A 15,810-nucleotide genomic window follows, 5' to 3' on the forward strand; every position below is an offset into this window, starting at 1 on the left:
GTTCAGCATACAGTCCTGGGTCAGAATCTTGGTGGGTCAAATCATCCTTTCAGGATTTTGAGGTCAATGAAACAATTGAGCTGGGAGGGATAACAGGACCTGTTTTGTACAACGCTTCAAAGTACAGGGCCTCCGCGGTAAATACTTTATTTGCTGCATTTTTTAGTAATAAATATATATGTATGTTCTGTGTTTCCCGCCCTGAATTTGCAGCATGTTATTGTGGTGCAATTACTCCATTGAACCTGTGTGTGATTTCAGGGAAATTGCGTTGTTTCTTTATGCCTTTGTTACTAAGATGCATTTTAAAAGTGCTTAGAAATTCTTTACTTTTTTCCTGAGCGCAGGTCTTTTGCTTATCTGTAAGGTGGCTTTACTGCGATCTCAGTGCAGGCGGTTGGTTGTTATTTATGTGCTGTTTTTGTGAAGTGCTCTATGTTGCTTTTTGCCTGCTTCAAGGCGCTTTGTCTGTCTGTACAACATGAGGCCAGTAATTCAGGTGGAATTATGCTTTTGGGCAAAAGTTTTGTTTCAGTGTTTAATTTGTAAAAGTGCCAGGGCCCAAGTCACTTCATAGGAGTTCACGCGGCATGTCCACAATCCTGCCACTGCTGCCAAATGCCAGCACCAGCATTACCTGGTGCTAGATTTATATTTTAAAATAAACAATACACTGTGATAAATTCCGATAAATAGACACACAGCGCAACCATGTGGTGTAGTCCGATAAGTGCTGGAGTTTAAAAATAAGAAGCTGGTGCCGAGCACCGGATAACACCGGCACAAATTAAGCACTGAGTTGGGTGCGGGTGATGATTGATGGCCAGGCCCTGAGGCCAACTCTTCTATGCACAGCTGAAGGACTGTCGTCAAGCTCACTGGAGGTTTACACCAGCCGAGTGTTAGGTATAAAGCCCGACCAGAGGCAAGGAACTGTAGCCAATCCACACTGCTTGCACAAAGCCAAGGGTGGTGGGCTGTGGGGTTGGTCACAAGTGGAGAGCTTTGCCCAGGGGCTAGCTGGAGGCCATGCCCTGTGGCCAATTCATGTACAGTAGCTCATGGGTCGCCATAGAGGGTTCGGTATAGAGCTTGGACAGACTCCAGGGGAAAAAGCATGTATATCGCGGCTCGAGGCACGCTGTGCCTTAAGTGCATGGTCCGAACCATGGATGCGTCTTTACAACGCGTTCCTTTATCACGCAAATCGTTACAATAACTTGACTTAAGGAAGGCGTTGTTGGATTGATGTTGGACTTTAAGTCTAACATCTTCCCTGCTGTTGCACAGACTGGAGTTGAAATAGTAAATGATACTGTTCCAGCTCCAGCGCTTTCCCTAAGGCAAGTCATTGTAACGACTTGTGTGGTAACGAAATGAGTTACTAAGGCAGGTGTGATTAACGCCTGCATGGTTCCGACATACAACCGACCCCAGGCCCTGTGGAAGCCAGAAAAGAGGGACATGAGCCATGGATGCCCTGATGGCTGTTGACAAGTGCTTTAAACAGGACTCTTGCTTTAATAGGCAACCAGCAAGGCTGAGCAAGAACAGAGGAGATATGATCCGTGCTGGGGGTGCAGCAGCATTCTGCTTGCACGTGTTTAAGCATGCATGTGGTTGTAAGACCAGGCAGCAGAGATAAACAAGCCACCGCCACTACTTGTGTCGCAGTAGAGATCAAACCCAGCCCGCATTTGTATTCCAGTCCAGCACTTTCGTCCTGTACGTGCAAAGCGTTCGATTGCTTTTCTTTTTTCTCTTTTTTTTGCTGAGCATCCATTCTGCTCCCGAGAAAAGAGGTAATCTAAATCAGGCCTCATCCTTCAAAGCGTTTATCAATAACGAAGATGTTATTGGATACTGCAGCGAGCCACGTGAGGCCCAAACAGTAATCCGGGTGCAGCCAGCAGAAAGCGCCGCAGAGTCAAAAAGTCGTTAATATGGATCCTCGTGTCGGGAGGGCAGTACTTTCCATTCTCTCCAAACAGGTCGATAAAAAAGTATCGGCCTCGTTTATCAGTGGCTGATTTTAAAATAATATTTTAACTCCTGTGTCTGAGTGTTTTTGTCTGTGCCGCCGAAACGCATCTTTAGCCGCGGCTCTGTGGTGGCAGGTTTGCCGAGGAATCCCTCCAATTATAGGAGGGAGGGGGAAACTTGAGGTAATTAGTGGTGTTGGTGTCTGGGAGTTTGGCTTTCATCGTCTGTTCACACTGTAGGCAGAGAGGCTGGTCGAGGGAGTAAGGTTACACAGGGCACAGGGGGGTGGGAGGGTGTTATTTCAGTGATGGCCCCTTCCTAAGACAGTTTTCACACAGCGGGCTCCCCTCTTTCTGACCCCGACGTGGACTCGGCGCAGACTGGAAGGACCCATCTTTCTCTCTCGCCAGGTACATTCTTAAAGTGGATTTTGTTGATTTCAAAGTGCATATTTTTGTGATGCCGCTGTGATCCCTGAAGGTCAATGGTACTTTATTGTGACGCAGTTTGTGCGAGAGCCTGGTTCGAGTGTATGCAGAGAAAAATATAACTTGTGGGCATTTTGGTACCTACGCAAAACGTAACAGAATATAAACGACCGCGCGTGTGCGCATGCGCGTTAAAGACAGTGTGAGATGTCTACTGAGTACTGAGAGGATGGGGTTGGCAACTTTGGAACCTCAACCAGGCGGACAGGGGCATTGGTACACCCGTGTTTCCACATTGTGTGATTGTAAGAAACGTACTTAGCCTCCGATTAATTCAGTCCGTTGTCTGTCTAAATTGGGTGCAGCTTCAAATGGCAGGGGTTAAGAATGCAGAAAATATAACACATACCGGCAGCCAGTCTGCTTCTGCCATAAAAGCTTTCGGCCCGGCATCCGTCCACAGTAGACCTAACATGTTAGGCTTTTGGCTTTAATCTCTTCCTTCTTAAGTAAAAGTTTGCTGCTCCCCAGGAAGGCCTGCTCCAGCTGTTCCGCCCGGGGTGATGCTCCCTTAGCAATGACTTTGTCAGTGGTAGTAAAACTCTCGGTTTAATGAGCTAGGCTTGACTTTTAACTTGAGTTTAATGCTTTTAGCAATTACTTGTGCTTCCTTTAACCTTCACGCCCATCCGTGCGGCCAGGTGTTTTTGTCACAGACTGGAAAAATAAAATAAAAAAGCGCAGCACGAGCACATCTGGCGCATCACTGAGCTCCCACCATAAAGACGAAATGGCCGTAAAACTGCGCCAGCAGTTTCCGGGCTCTAAAGCAAGCTTTTCTTCAGAACCTCACCTTATGGCAGAATTCTAGCTGTGAAGTGTTGTGCATTGTTGCACTGAGGCCCAGTTGCACTGTGCAAATCCTGCAGATTAGAGGGGCAGCAGGGACTGGGCCAAAGGTAGCACTGCTCGCCCACTGACCACAACAAAGCAAGGGATTATGGGCGAAGATGCAATCCATGTTCCATGCCCTCAGCCCCAAGGCTCGCTGCTGGGACTTGCCCAAATAGGTCTGATTAATACCAGTTGAGATGATCATTTGAGAGCTGGACACAGAATTTCCAAATGTCTGCAACTGGACCAGCTTGCCGGACAAAAAAATGCTGTTGTACGTTTTAGGAGCGCGCGCACCTTCCCTATTTATAAAAGTGGCAGTAATGATATAGCAAACCTGGAAGGCTTGGTTCCATATATTGGATGGCATGCTTTTTGCAACATAGTTTTTATTAAAATGTATGCACTCATAGCAATATATATATATATATATATATATATATATATATCCCATCCATATGCAGAACCCACGTTGGAAGAACCATGCGGAGACCTTTATGGCGCTTCAAGTATTTATTCACAACAAGCCAGCAGAGCGTTAATTCAAGAAGGCAGTGTCAAAATTAGGCCAGACGCGTTTCAGGAGGTGAACTCCTTTCTTCAGTGGCTTTTGACAGACAGGGGGAAGCATAAACAGCGCAGACCGTTTTAAACATCATACCTGCCCAATGGGCGTGGCCACACGGCATTCTGGTCGATGCAGTCGCGCTAATGTCAGCCTCAGTGGGTGCTACTCCCCGAGTCCAAATGTCCCAAAGTTAAAAGCACATACACTTGAAGTCTCTGCCTCGCTGTTTTACTGCTGTAAAAGAAAGCTCAAGCAGGTTCCCATCTGCAAAGGAGCAGGCTTGTCTCCGTCCCGAAGTCGGCAGCTGAAGTTAGTCACCCGGGATCAGCTCAGAGCCGCAGGTTCTTTCCTCGACCTGGGCAGGCCGATACTATTCCATCCATATGCAGAACCCACGTTGGAAGAACCATGCGGAGACCTTTATGGCGCTTCAAGTATTTATTCACAGCAAGCCAGCAGAGCGTTAATTCAAGAAGGCAGTGTCAAAATTAGGCCAGACGCGTTTCAGGAGGTGAACTCCTTTCTTCAGTGGCTTTTGACAGACAGGGGGAAGCATAAACAGCGCAGACCGTTCTAAACATCATACCTGCCCAATGGGCGTGGCCACACGGCATTCTGGTCGATGCAGTCCGCGCTAATGTCAGCCTCAGTGGGTGCTACTCCCCGAGTCCAAATGTCCCAAAGTTAAAAGCACATACACTTGAAGTCTCTGCCTCGCTGTTTTACTGCTGTAAATGAAAGCTCAAGCAGGTTCCCATCTGCAAAGGAGCAGGCTTGTCTCCGTCCCGAAGTCGGCAGCTGAAGTTAGTCACCCGGGATCAGCTCAGAGCCGCAGGTTCTTTCCTCGACCTGGGCAGGCCGATACTATTCCATCCATATGCAGAACCCACGTTGGAAGAACCATGCGGAGACCTTTATGGCGCTTCAAGTATTTATTCACAGCAAGCCAGCAGAGCGTTAATTCAAGAAGGCAGTGTCAAAATTAGGCCAGACGCGTTTCAGGAGGTGAACTCCTTTCTTCAGTGGCTTTTGACAGACAGGGGGAAGCATAAACAGCGCAGACCGTTCTAAACATCATACCTGCCCAATGGGCGTGGCCACACGGCATTCTGGTCGATGCAGTCCGCGCTAATGTCAGCCTCAGTGGGTGCTACTCCCCGAGTCCAAATGTCCCAAAGTTAAAAGCACATACACTTGAAGTCTCTGCCTCGCTGTTTTACTGCTGTAAATGAAAGCTCAAGCAGGTTCCCATCTGCAAAGGAGCAGGCTTGTCTCCGTCCCGAAGTCGGCAGCTGAAGTTAGTCACCCGGGATCAGCTCAGAGCCGCAGGTTCTTTCCTCGACCAATGAAGAAAGGAGTTCACCTCCTGAAACGCGTCTGGCCTAATTTTGACACTGCCTTCTTGAATTAACGCTCTGCTGGCTTGCTGTGAATAAATACTTGAAGCGCCATAAAGGTCTCCGCATGGTTCTTCCAACGTGGGTTCTGCATATGGATGGAATAGTATCGGCCTGCCCAGGTCGAGGAAAGAACCTGCGGCTCTGAGCTGATCCCGGGTGACTAACTTCAGCTGCCGACTTCGGGACGGAGACAAGCCTGCTCCTTTGCAGATGGGAACCTGCTTGAGCTTTCATTTACAGCAGTAAAACAGCGAGGCAGAGACTTCAAGTGTATGTGCTTTTAACTTTGGGACATTTGGACTCGGGGAGCAGCACCCACTGAGGCTGACATTAGCGCGGACTGCATCGACCAGAATGCCGTGTGGCCACGCCCATTGGGCAGGTATGATGTTTAGAACGGTCTGCGCTGTTTATGCTTCCCCCTGTCTGTCAAAAGCCACTGAAGAAAGGAGTTCACCTCCTGAAACGCGTCTGGCCTAATTTTGACACTGCCTTCTTGAATTAACGCTCTGCTGGCTTGCTGTGAATAAATACTTGAAGCGCCATAAAGGTCTCCGCATGGTTCTTCCAACGTGGGTTCTGCATATGGATGGAATATATATATATATATATATATATATATATATATATATATATATATATATATATATATATATATATATATATATATATAATATGGCAATCTTGCAGTTAAACAGATCTTTCATCGTTGTGAGGCCAATAAATGACTGTTGAGTAATAATATTGCTTAACTTTTACAGCGGCATGAAATCAAGATATTGTTAGCAACAATTTGTAAATTGATCAGAATGTGGTTTAATCATAATATGATTGTATAAGTTCTCCCACTTTATTGTATTAAGAAGATGCTATTTGATTATTGCACACTGCTCGCTCTCTTGCCTAGTGTGCATTGCTGTTCTTCTGCATTGTCAAGAACTTGTAGGGTACAAGGTATCTTTGTGTATTTATTTATGTATACTTGGTACAGCTGCCAACAGATGCGTGTCTGGCTCCTGGGTGGTATCTAACAAGTACAGTGAAACAGTACCACTGAGACTATTATAGTGTACTTTCTATAAGTGTGACAGTCTCCAATACCAGTCTTTCTAACAAAATCTTTAAAATACACCTACAGACAATAGAGCACTCACAAAAGCTTTCTGACCTTAACATACTTGATATGGCCACATAATAGTGCCAGTTCCCAATTTAAAGATGGTGAAAGGCCTCCTAACTTTAGAGGTCTCCATGCCTCCTAACTCTTGAGGTGAAAGGTCACGTGCCTTTAGGTGTCAAAGGACTCTAAAACTTCCTCACCCTAATTGTGAAAGGCCCTCTACCTCCATTGGTGACTGTTTCGCAGCTCACTCTGTAAAAGGTTTCCTAACTCCACTGATATATATTGTTAGAACAAGGCACCTTAAATACAGCTGTTAAAAGGTTCTTCAACAAGTGCGAGTCTTTACCTGCTTGTGTTGATGTGTTCACTCACTCTTGCATTGTGGTGTTATTGTATGTACTCCCATAGATGGCTACGGGCCTGCCAACTCACAGGGTTTCATGCATCACACATGGCCAATCACAGGGTGAGCTGGAAACCCTTGCACAGAAATGGTGTGAACGATATATACAGCTGGGCTTTAATTAAGACCTCCACTGGACAAATATGTGAGGGTAGATGTGACTGTTTATGCAGAGCTGGGGGTCTAAACTAAAGCCCCACTCGCCATGTCCCATCCCTTTGACAAGACTACACCCCTTCTCCCAGTAGAGTAAACTTATGCAGTGAAAAATATTCTTTGATTGGCAGGTCTGCTGCTACTGTTAAACTCATATATATTTAAGGTGCTTTGACGCTATAGGAGTGTTTAGTTGAATTATATACAGTCTAATTAAATTAATGCACACTCGTAGACTTTGCTAGGCTTATATCAGCAATGTACACTAATTACATACATAGGTGTGTGTACATGTTGATATTATTTTTAATCATGAAGCAAAAGGGACTGTTCATGAATTCCCAGTATCATAAGCTATGTACAAGCAGGTGTATGTTGGGTATGGCGTGGGTTACACACGTAAATCCTTTACCATTTTGTGAAAGGACTAAAGTGTGTGTTGAATGAATACCTTTAGCATTTGCTGCTCCATTCATTCATTTTGCTATTATATATCTCCACAGCCAATTTCCTACAGTTGGTTGCTACATTTTCATGTAACAGTGCGCTGTCTGTGGCACAGTTTTTTTTTACCACAGTACAGACACTTATTTAGTGTTGGCTCCTAAATCCTGGGGTGGTAACCTGCTGAAGTATTAATGTTACTGCAGTCCTGAATTAAGAATCCCAGTGCAAAAAAATGCAGTAAATCATGCAGAACATTGGGTGCAAATACTACCCCTGTTGTTACGCATGGTATTACCACATTTTAATGCTCTCTATTACCAGCAGCCTTTTGCTGGTTGTAATTTTCTTAGTGCCATGCAGTGTTACCATTCTACCATAAAACTGTGACAATGGTAGAAATGAGCAGTTACAGAACTCCAGCAGATTTCTGTCATTTGATTCACTGCTCTCAGACATCAGGATGTCTTAGAAGTAACCTCAGCTATCAGAGGTGTGGGTCACATGGGTTCTTGGCGATAGGTCGCCACTGAAGGGCAGCACAGTGGAACCCTCAGAATGGAATGCTTGCATCTGAGGCTACTCTTTTTCCAGACTAAAATCCGAGACATATTTGATGTCTCCAAGAGGGCAGTTAGTTGAGCAATTAAAGACAAATAGATGGGTGGTTATGAAGCACGTCGCGCGTTCCTCATGTACCGCCATGATAATTATTTTCATGCTGAGCCTTCTGCAGAGGCGCACGCTCCCAGTTTATTCATCAGTTATGCATAGCGAACGAGCTAGCTGATAGCTCACTGTGCGTGTATTAGCGGAATAACTCCCAAGCCTACTGCCAACAGGTAGCGTCTGGAAGCTTACAGTGTATGCTCAGGTTTTATGCGTTACTGTCCGCTAAATTATGACTGTCTTTCTTTTCCTTGCAGGACCCGAGATTTACAGCTTTAATTTTTGACAAGCTTCAAGTGCCTGACCATCTACAGAAACACAGGAATGAAGGCGAGAGTCGCTGCGACACCTGTGCCACCCACCTGAACCAGCTCAAGCAGGAAGCCGTTCAGATGATCCAATCCCTCAACCAAGCCAGCTGCCGAGAACTCACCGACGCCGCGGCAGCAAATGTGTGCCCGAGGCTGGCTCCCCAAAGCATGGTCACCGTGTCTTCTCCGAGGGACTTGGCTCTGCTTGCTGGGCAGGTGGGTAGACCTTCTGGAAAAGCAACCAATCATTTTTGTGCAAGAGAGAGCACGCGGGGGTTTGGATGGACCCAGGGTGCAGGCGGCTTCCCCAACAACAGCGTCCAAGTAACTGTAGGTCCCAGCAGCCTTGGTGGTGCTCTGAGCTCGGTGACCATCCAGGCTCAGCAGTACCTGGAGGGCATGTGGAGCATCTCACGGGTGAACAGCTTTCTTCCGCCAGCCTGTCTAGTAAGTATGATTGAATTAAAGACACATTACAGGCACTTTCCCTGAAAAAATGTACTTTAAGTGTTTTCAAGGTTAGTGTATGTCTTTAAAAAGAAATGTAAACACAGTGTGACCAGCAAGTGGGCAAGTGGTGGGAATAGAGAGATTATGGGAGAACGTGGAGACCTATCGAGAAACTCAGAGCTCATTCTGTCACTCTTTGAAGCCTCATCTTTGTTATGAAATTTCATTTGAATACCTCAGTACCATCAGGTTGGTCTCAGGGTGTTTTTCGCGGGAGGGCTGCAACGATATGCAGCACACTATGTCAATGAACTATGAGGTCGCATTGACACTGTAGAAAATGCCATTGTTTTGAGTGATGTTTCAAATTGGTAATAAGTCAAGTATGACATTAGAGCGAGATCCAATGGATGACCGCACACACCAAGATTCCCCTTCCACATTTGCAAGCTGACAGTGCAGGGCTACTGGCAAATGCAAGGTTGTAGACACAAGTTATGGAATAAAGTATTGAAAAATCACTTTAACAGATGGATATCCAATGATGAGAGAAGCGAAACAAGTGTCACTAAAATAGAGCAGTTATTATAGCCTAGCAGGTACTGAAGTGACAAATGTCGAATTCCATATGGTGTAAACAAAGGCATGATAGAAAAGAATGGTAGAAGCAAGATATGTTGTTGCTATTATAGGTGTCACCAAAGGTCCAAGGAGAAATGATTCCTGAGTTTGATGGCCTTATACTGTATACTGGTCAGGTCAGGTCAAACAACTTTATTCGGTTATTCATGCAAACAACCATAAAAGCATACAATGTAGAACAGGGAAGTCACAAGCAGAATGTTCAATAAAAAGTATAAAAATTGTCGACATTAAAAACAATATCTATAGCACTATTACCCCTCCATGCTGTTCCTAAATTTTAGTGCTAATTTTAAAAAACTGCTTACATAAAAGGTGCAATCATAACTTAGCAGCTGAAGGTAAAAAAGTGCAGGTTTAATTTGTGCATAGTTCAGTTTTTTAAGACATGGTTTTAGATAGAGCCTCAGGTGTATAGCATAGTAAGGGCAGATAAATAAAAAGTGTGCCAGGTCTTGCGGAGACTTTTCGTCGCAGCCGCAAGCCGGCAACACTTGACCACGATAAGACCCCTTAGGTACGGCCAGTAATAAATGAAATAAGTCCAGGCGAAACCTCGTCAACAGGAAGCGATCATAACCTTGCATGGGCCAGGACAGATATGGTCCCATATGTGGTGAAGTTTTTAATAGCACATGTTTCCGTACGCTGCCTTTCTTTAGTTCACCCTCCTCCCGGGCCAGATACCTGGATGTGATAAAGGTTTTCTTCACATAAATAACATCCGATTTACTGATGGATTCTGGCATTAAAAGGAGATCAGGGCGCCCTAATTCAGTGAAGCAATCTTTTAAATACTTAATCCAGGGCACTTTAAGCCTGTTATCCCATGTTAGGGCTTCCCTCAAAATTTGCTGTGTGAGGGATAGATCATTGTTTAGCCAGCAATTTAGCCAGCAAAGTAAGGGATTTAAGGCTATCTTGTCACATAAGTATGACATACCCAACTCTTCGTGCACGGTGAAGTTTGCTGTTCCCCTTGGGACCCTCAGTACCTGCTTCAGAAAATTATTTTCTGTTACCTCCAAATCGCCCAGTGAAGTATACCCCCAGAGCTCGCTTCCGTAACAGCCAATGGCAACGCTCTTCGCCAGGTAGAGTTGAAGCAACGCGGCCACCGGGCTGTTGCCCATTTTTCTTGAAAAATCAAGTATTGCTGCATTTGCCCGGGTTTCCTCCCCCTTTTTCTTCTGTACCGCGGGTCCCCAATTCAGTTGGTGGTCGAAGAGGACACAGAGGTAAGAGAAGGTCTTAGTTACTGGGATTTTTTCCCCGTTAACATTAAGAGAGTTGGGCTTTTTGCTTCCTAGGCCTACCTTCATTACAAAGGATTTGGAGTTGTTAATGCTCAGGTCTCGGGACTTCATAAAAGCAAAAAAAGAATTTAACAGAGTTTGGAGACCGATCGCAGTCCTGGCCAGCAGGACTGCGTCATCCACATAGAGTAGAACTGGCAGACCTTTCCGTCCGACGTAGGGATAATCTGCTCCCGTTTTTAGGAGGTACTCCTCCAGATCATTTATGTATAAATTGAAGAGGAACGGGGCTAGAATACATCCCTGCCGGACACCCCGGTGGACTCCAAATTCCCTCGTTACTTTTAGATCTTGTGTGTACCGGACATTGGCCCTCGTGTCAGAATGCATATCTGCTAGGAGGTTGATCAGATTCTGCTCCACACCCATTTGGGCCATGGCATCCCAGAGCCTACCACGGTTTACGCAATCGAATGCCGACGATAGGTCCATGAATGCCATGTGAATTGTGCCTTGCCGGGCCATGGTGTATTTCCCTAGAACCATATACAGGTTAAGACACTGGCTAACTGTAGTGTGACCAGGCCTAAAGCCGTATTGGATTGGAGACATTATTTTGTTTTCGTCTGCCCATGTTACTAGTCTGTTTAAAACTACTCCCCCCACTACTTTGACCACTGAGTTAATTAAGGATATGGGTCTGTAGCAGAGGGGGCTATTTCGGTCTCCTTTCTTGAACACGGGTACTATAGTAGAGACCCCCCATGACCTTGGGCAGCCGGAGACCACCGCTGCATTAAGTACGGCGGTGAGGACAGGCGCCCATAAGGATGTACATGATTTAAAGAGGTCCGGGGGAAGGCCATCTGGCCCCGGGGCCTTGTTACTTGTCAGTCCAAGGATTCCTTTTTCGACCTCGTTAATTGAGAAGAGCAAATAATGCTCCTCGGGGGCATCAAATCTGTATTCTGCTTGTGGCACGATACTTTTAAAAATGGAACTAAAATGGGAAACCCACTCCCTCATCTGGGATGTTTGTGCCGAGGGCAGAATTACTGGGTTGATCAAACAGAGGCTTATTTATAATTTCCCAGAACTTAGCGCTGTTTCCCAAGATTTTGGGGTCTAAGAGGGTCTCCCAAACACTTGCCTTCAACTCATTCTTTCGCTTAGCAAGGGATTTGTTATAGTTAGTGCGCAGAGCCTTAATACGGGCCGGGTCTCTAGGTTTTGTCTTTAAGGCCATCTTGAGGTCTCGGCTGGCCTTAGAACAAGAGTGGTCAAACCATTTTGGGCCACTACCTGCATGCCCTGTGGATGGCACGGTTAACAATGTCCCTACTGTTAATACAACGCCCTCAAATGCAGACAAGGTTAGTTGTGGTGACGATGCAGGCGACACACAAAGCGAAAGTTCAGAACTACACAAGTTATTGATTGAAGTGTACAAATCATTGGAGTTCACCATTGTCCATTTTAAATGACGTTTTCCGTCAGTACTCTTCAAGGTCCCATGGGCTTCACGTGGCTTGTGCAGATCAAAGATTCCTGCACCCAATTTAATACAAAGAGGATTATGGTCGCTATGTATATTTACTTGGATAGAAAAATCCAACACGAAATTGGCAAGATCACCAGATAATAATATATGATCTATATATGAGCCAACTGTGTGTCCTTTATACGTGGGATTGGGGTGAAGGGTGTGATCAGCCACCGTGGACATAGCAGCAGTTAAATTATTTTCGTTCATCAGGTTGTTCAGTTGGATTCCTCGCCGAGAATGATCGAAATGAAAACCTCTCAGGCTGTTGCACCCCATTTGACCCATAGTGTATACTGTATGTGCAGACCACTGAGCTGGCTTTTAGATGTGACTTAGCAACGCAGTTGTCTGCCAGACCTATTATTACCAGTTCTTTAACAAATACAGAGAGCAGGCTTAGGCACTGGCCCACAAGAGAGTTACCCTCTCACCTGATGCTGTTTGGTGTATTATTGCACCTCCTATGGAGTGCTTGCATTTCAGTCAATGAGGGACTATTTTAAATCTCAAAAGTACACTAGATCATGAATATTACATTTTATATCTCTTAGATGCACTTTATCTCAAAACAATACATTTTTGCTTCGTTTTTTCACTGCAGTATGCCTTTGTAACATATTTTAGTTAAAACTCTGAATCCGACCTATAGACTTTGCCAATGCTTGTCTACCTTGTCTCTCTTAGGTGCTGGTCTTATGTTTTTTTAACCACAGTATTGAGTTTTTAAGATCTGGATAAATATCAACTTCCTAATGTAAACTTTTTCGATGCCTTCAAGAGAAACAGATGTGGGGTTGTAAATCTGTATTTTGCTATATATTCTTATTTTGACGATACTACGGCCATGGATATAGTGGAGTCGATATTTGTGCAGGTCAATATTTCTGCCCCAGTACTGTGACATACAACTATGTCATGGATCACCTGGCCTGAGACGTGGTTTCAGCAGAAATGTTTTGTTCTGTATGATCCACAGTAGATGTAAGGAGATGTACGCAAGGTCGTATAGGGTACAACAACACACTAGTATTTCAAGTAAAATGCAAAGTGAGTGGTTACGGCTGCCTCTCGGGAGCCCGAGCACCAGGCAAAGCGAGGTGTATAGGAGGACAGGTACTAATGAGGTGACGGTACCCATGCCATTGGATCACCAGCTGCAGGTGGTATGGACATCGCGACTGGGGTGGGTTGTGGAGTGTGTGTTCTGTTACTAGGGCTTGGGAATCCTAGTGAGAGGATCAGGAGGTAAGAGTGTGAACCTTTGCACCTCTTTGGAAATGTACTTTGGCACAGTTTGGTGACTGTAGTAATGATTTCGCACCATCGTCAGTATCTTCTACAATGACCCGAATTCTGCTTTTACGTAAATATGCTCATTTAATCCGCTAATCAATATTGAAATAGATATTGAGTCAAGAGTTCCACTCTAACAATTTCTTGCCTACCTCCAATACCAGTAAATGTTCTGTTTCAGTGCAGCACCTATTACTGCATGTGTAGACTGGTTCTAAAGTTTCCCAATTTCTGCTGATGAGGATATTCCGAGGCAGGAGATAAAGATATGTGCATGGGATCACACAAGTAGGCCACGCGCATAAGCCAGGACTGAAACCTAGACTCTATTAGGTTGGGCTTCAAATACAATTCTTGTAAAAGCACCAATAGATCGTGTGGCTGGGTTCATGTGTAACATAAATGGGCAATAATGCTACTAATAAATATAAGCAGCATAACCGTTCTAATTAAATTAAATGAGGGTATTGCCCGATTTCAGGTCGGAAATAAGCTAATTCCCCTCCCAGCTGTTTCCCACCATTTCCTAAACTTAGATAATAATGACGACAAACATCATTCATTTTGGTACATAAATGCATCATATTGTGATGTCATTTTAATCGTTGTAATGGAATGAGCACTGGAATCATAACTTGTGCCGTGTACACTTAGAACGTGATAAGGGACAAACAGGGCATAACATGGTGTTAGAGCTCTCTGCCAGGTAACAATGCATTCTGGAAGACATCCGGGTGTGTAGTCAATTTCTGGTTAGCTGAATAGCTATTGTGGAGCCCTTGATATGAATTCCAAAGGACTTCCAGAGGCATGAATCTCAGGAGTCACTACCAAACAAATAAATAAAAATGAAAGTGTCAGTCTGTAACACAACTGGGGCTCACAGGGCGAAACATCAGCCCTCATCCTCCTGGACCTGTCAGTCGCCTTCGACACGGTCTGCCATTGCACTCTAAAGACACGCCTCCTAGAAGCCGGAATCCAAGAGAAGGCTCTTGACTGGACCACGTCCTTCCTCTCCGGCAGAACTCAGAGCGTCCGCCTCCCACCCTTCCGATCCGAATCCACCGACATCATCTGCAGCGCCCCCCAGGGCTCATCCCTCAGCCCGATGCTGCTCAACCGCCAAAACCAACCTCCACGAGGGAATGAAGGCCATCGCCGACTGAATGAGGAGCAGTCGTCTGAAGCTGAACTCGGACAAGACCGAGGTCCTCATCCTCGGACCCACCCTCTCAGCCTGGGACAATTCCTGGTGGCCGACCACACTGGGAACAGCACCGACACCCATCGACCATGCACGTAATCTAGGATTCATCCTCGACTCCTCCCTCTCCATGTCTAAGCAGGTCAACGCCGTCTCCCCCTCCTGCTACAACACCCTCCGCATGCTCCGCAGGATCTACAAGTGGAGCCCGACCGAAACAAGAAGAACAGTGACACAGGCCCTCGTCAGCAGCAGACTGGACTACAGCAATGCACTCTACGCAGGAATCCCAGCCAAACACCTACGACGACTACAACGCATCCAAAACGCCTCCGCCCGACTGATCGTCAACGTTCCCCGCCACAGCCACATCACCCCCCACCCGAGAGACCTACCCTGGCTCCCCGTCGACAAGAGGATCACCTTCAAGCTCCTCACACACGCATACAAAGCACTTCACAACGCCGGACCAGCCGACCTGAACAGTAGACTCAGCTTCCACACCCCCACCCGCCAGCTCCGCTCCGCCAGCCTTGCCCTCGTCGTTGTCCCCCGCATCCAACGAACGACCTCCGGCGGCTGGTCCTTCTCCTACCTCGCCGCCAAGACCTGGAACACCCTCCCTACCCACATACGGCAGACCCAAGACCTACTCGCCTTCAGAAGACTCCTTAAGACCTGGCTCTTCGAGCAGTAGCAGCACCCCCACCCCCCTCCCCTCAGCCCCTTGGGACTCTCACGGGTAAGTAGCGCGCTTTACAAGTACTCTGATTGATTGATTGATAAAGTGGTCTGATACCTTTGGGTTTAGTTCACGCTATATAAACCTATGGTTGAATAGGGAAACTGTTCTGCATTATGTATTTAGGATGCACCCTCCCTGCCTTTGTTCCTCAAATGGACCTCCCTTCAAGGAGTGCAGAAGTGCCATCTCAGCAAGGGTCAAAAGGGAAGTACCAGATGGGTGGGCATCAATCCAAGTTTGTCTTGGTTTGCCTCGCTACTTCCCTACTTTTTGCCACATCTCCAAGTCACCT

General features: G+C 46.0%; 1 protein-coding gene across 3 annotated transcripts in view; it reads left to right on the forward strand.

Moving 5' to 3' along the window:
- The window catches only part of KIF26A (kinesin family member 26A), a 245,210-nt gene that overhangs the window by 86,609 nt on the left and 142,791 nt on the right, over positions 1-15,810 (forward strand). For 2 of the 3 annotated variants that reach the window (XM_078660270.1, XM_078660271.1), the window contains exon 3: positions 8,326-8,826. In XM_078660270.1, coding sequence (XP_078516396.1) covers positions 8,326-8,826 — 501 coding nt within the window. The remainder of the gene's footprint in view (positions 1-8,325; positions 8,827-15,810) is intronic. The other variant, XM_078660272.1, reaches the window with a different exon arrangement.

Source organism: Lissotriton helveticus, chromosome 9, assembly GCF_964261635.1.
Source record: "Lissotriton helveticus chromosome 9, aLisHel1.1, whole genome shotgun sequence".
Taxonomy (NCBI): Eukaryota; Metazoa; Chordata; class Amphibia; order Caudata; family Salamandridae; genus Lissotriton; species Lissotriton helveticus.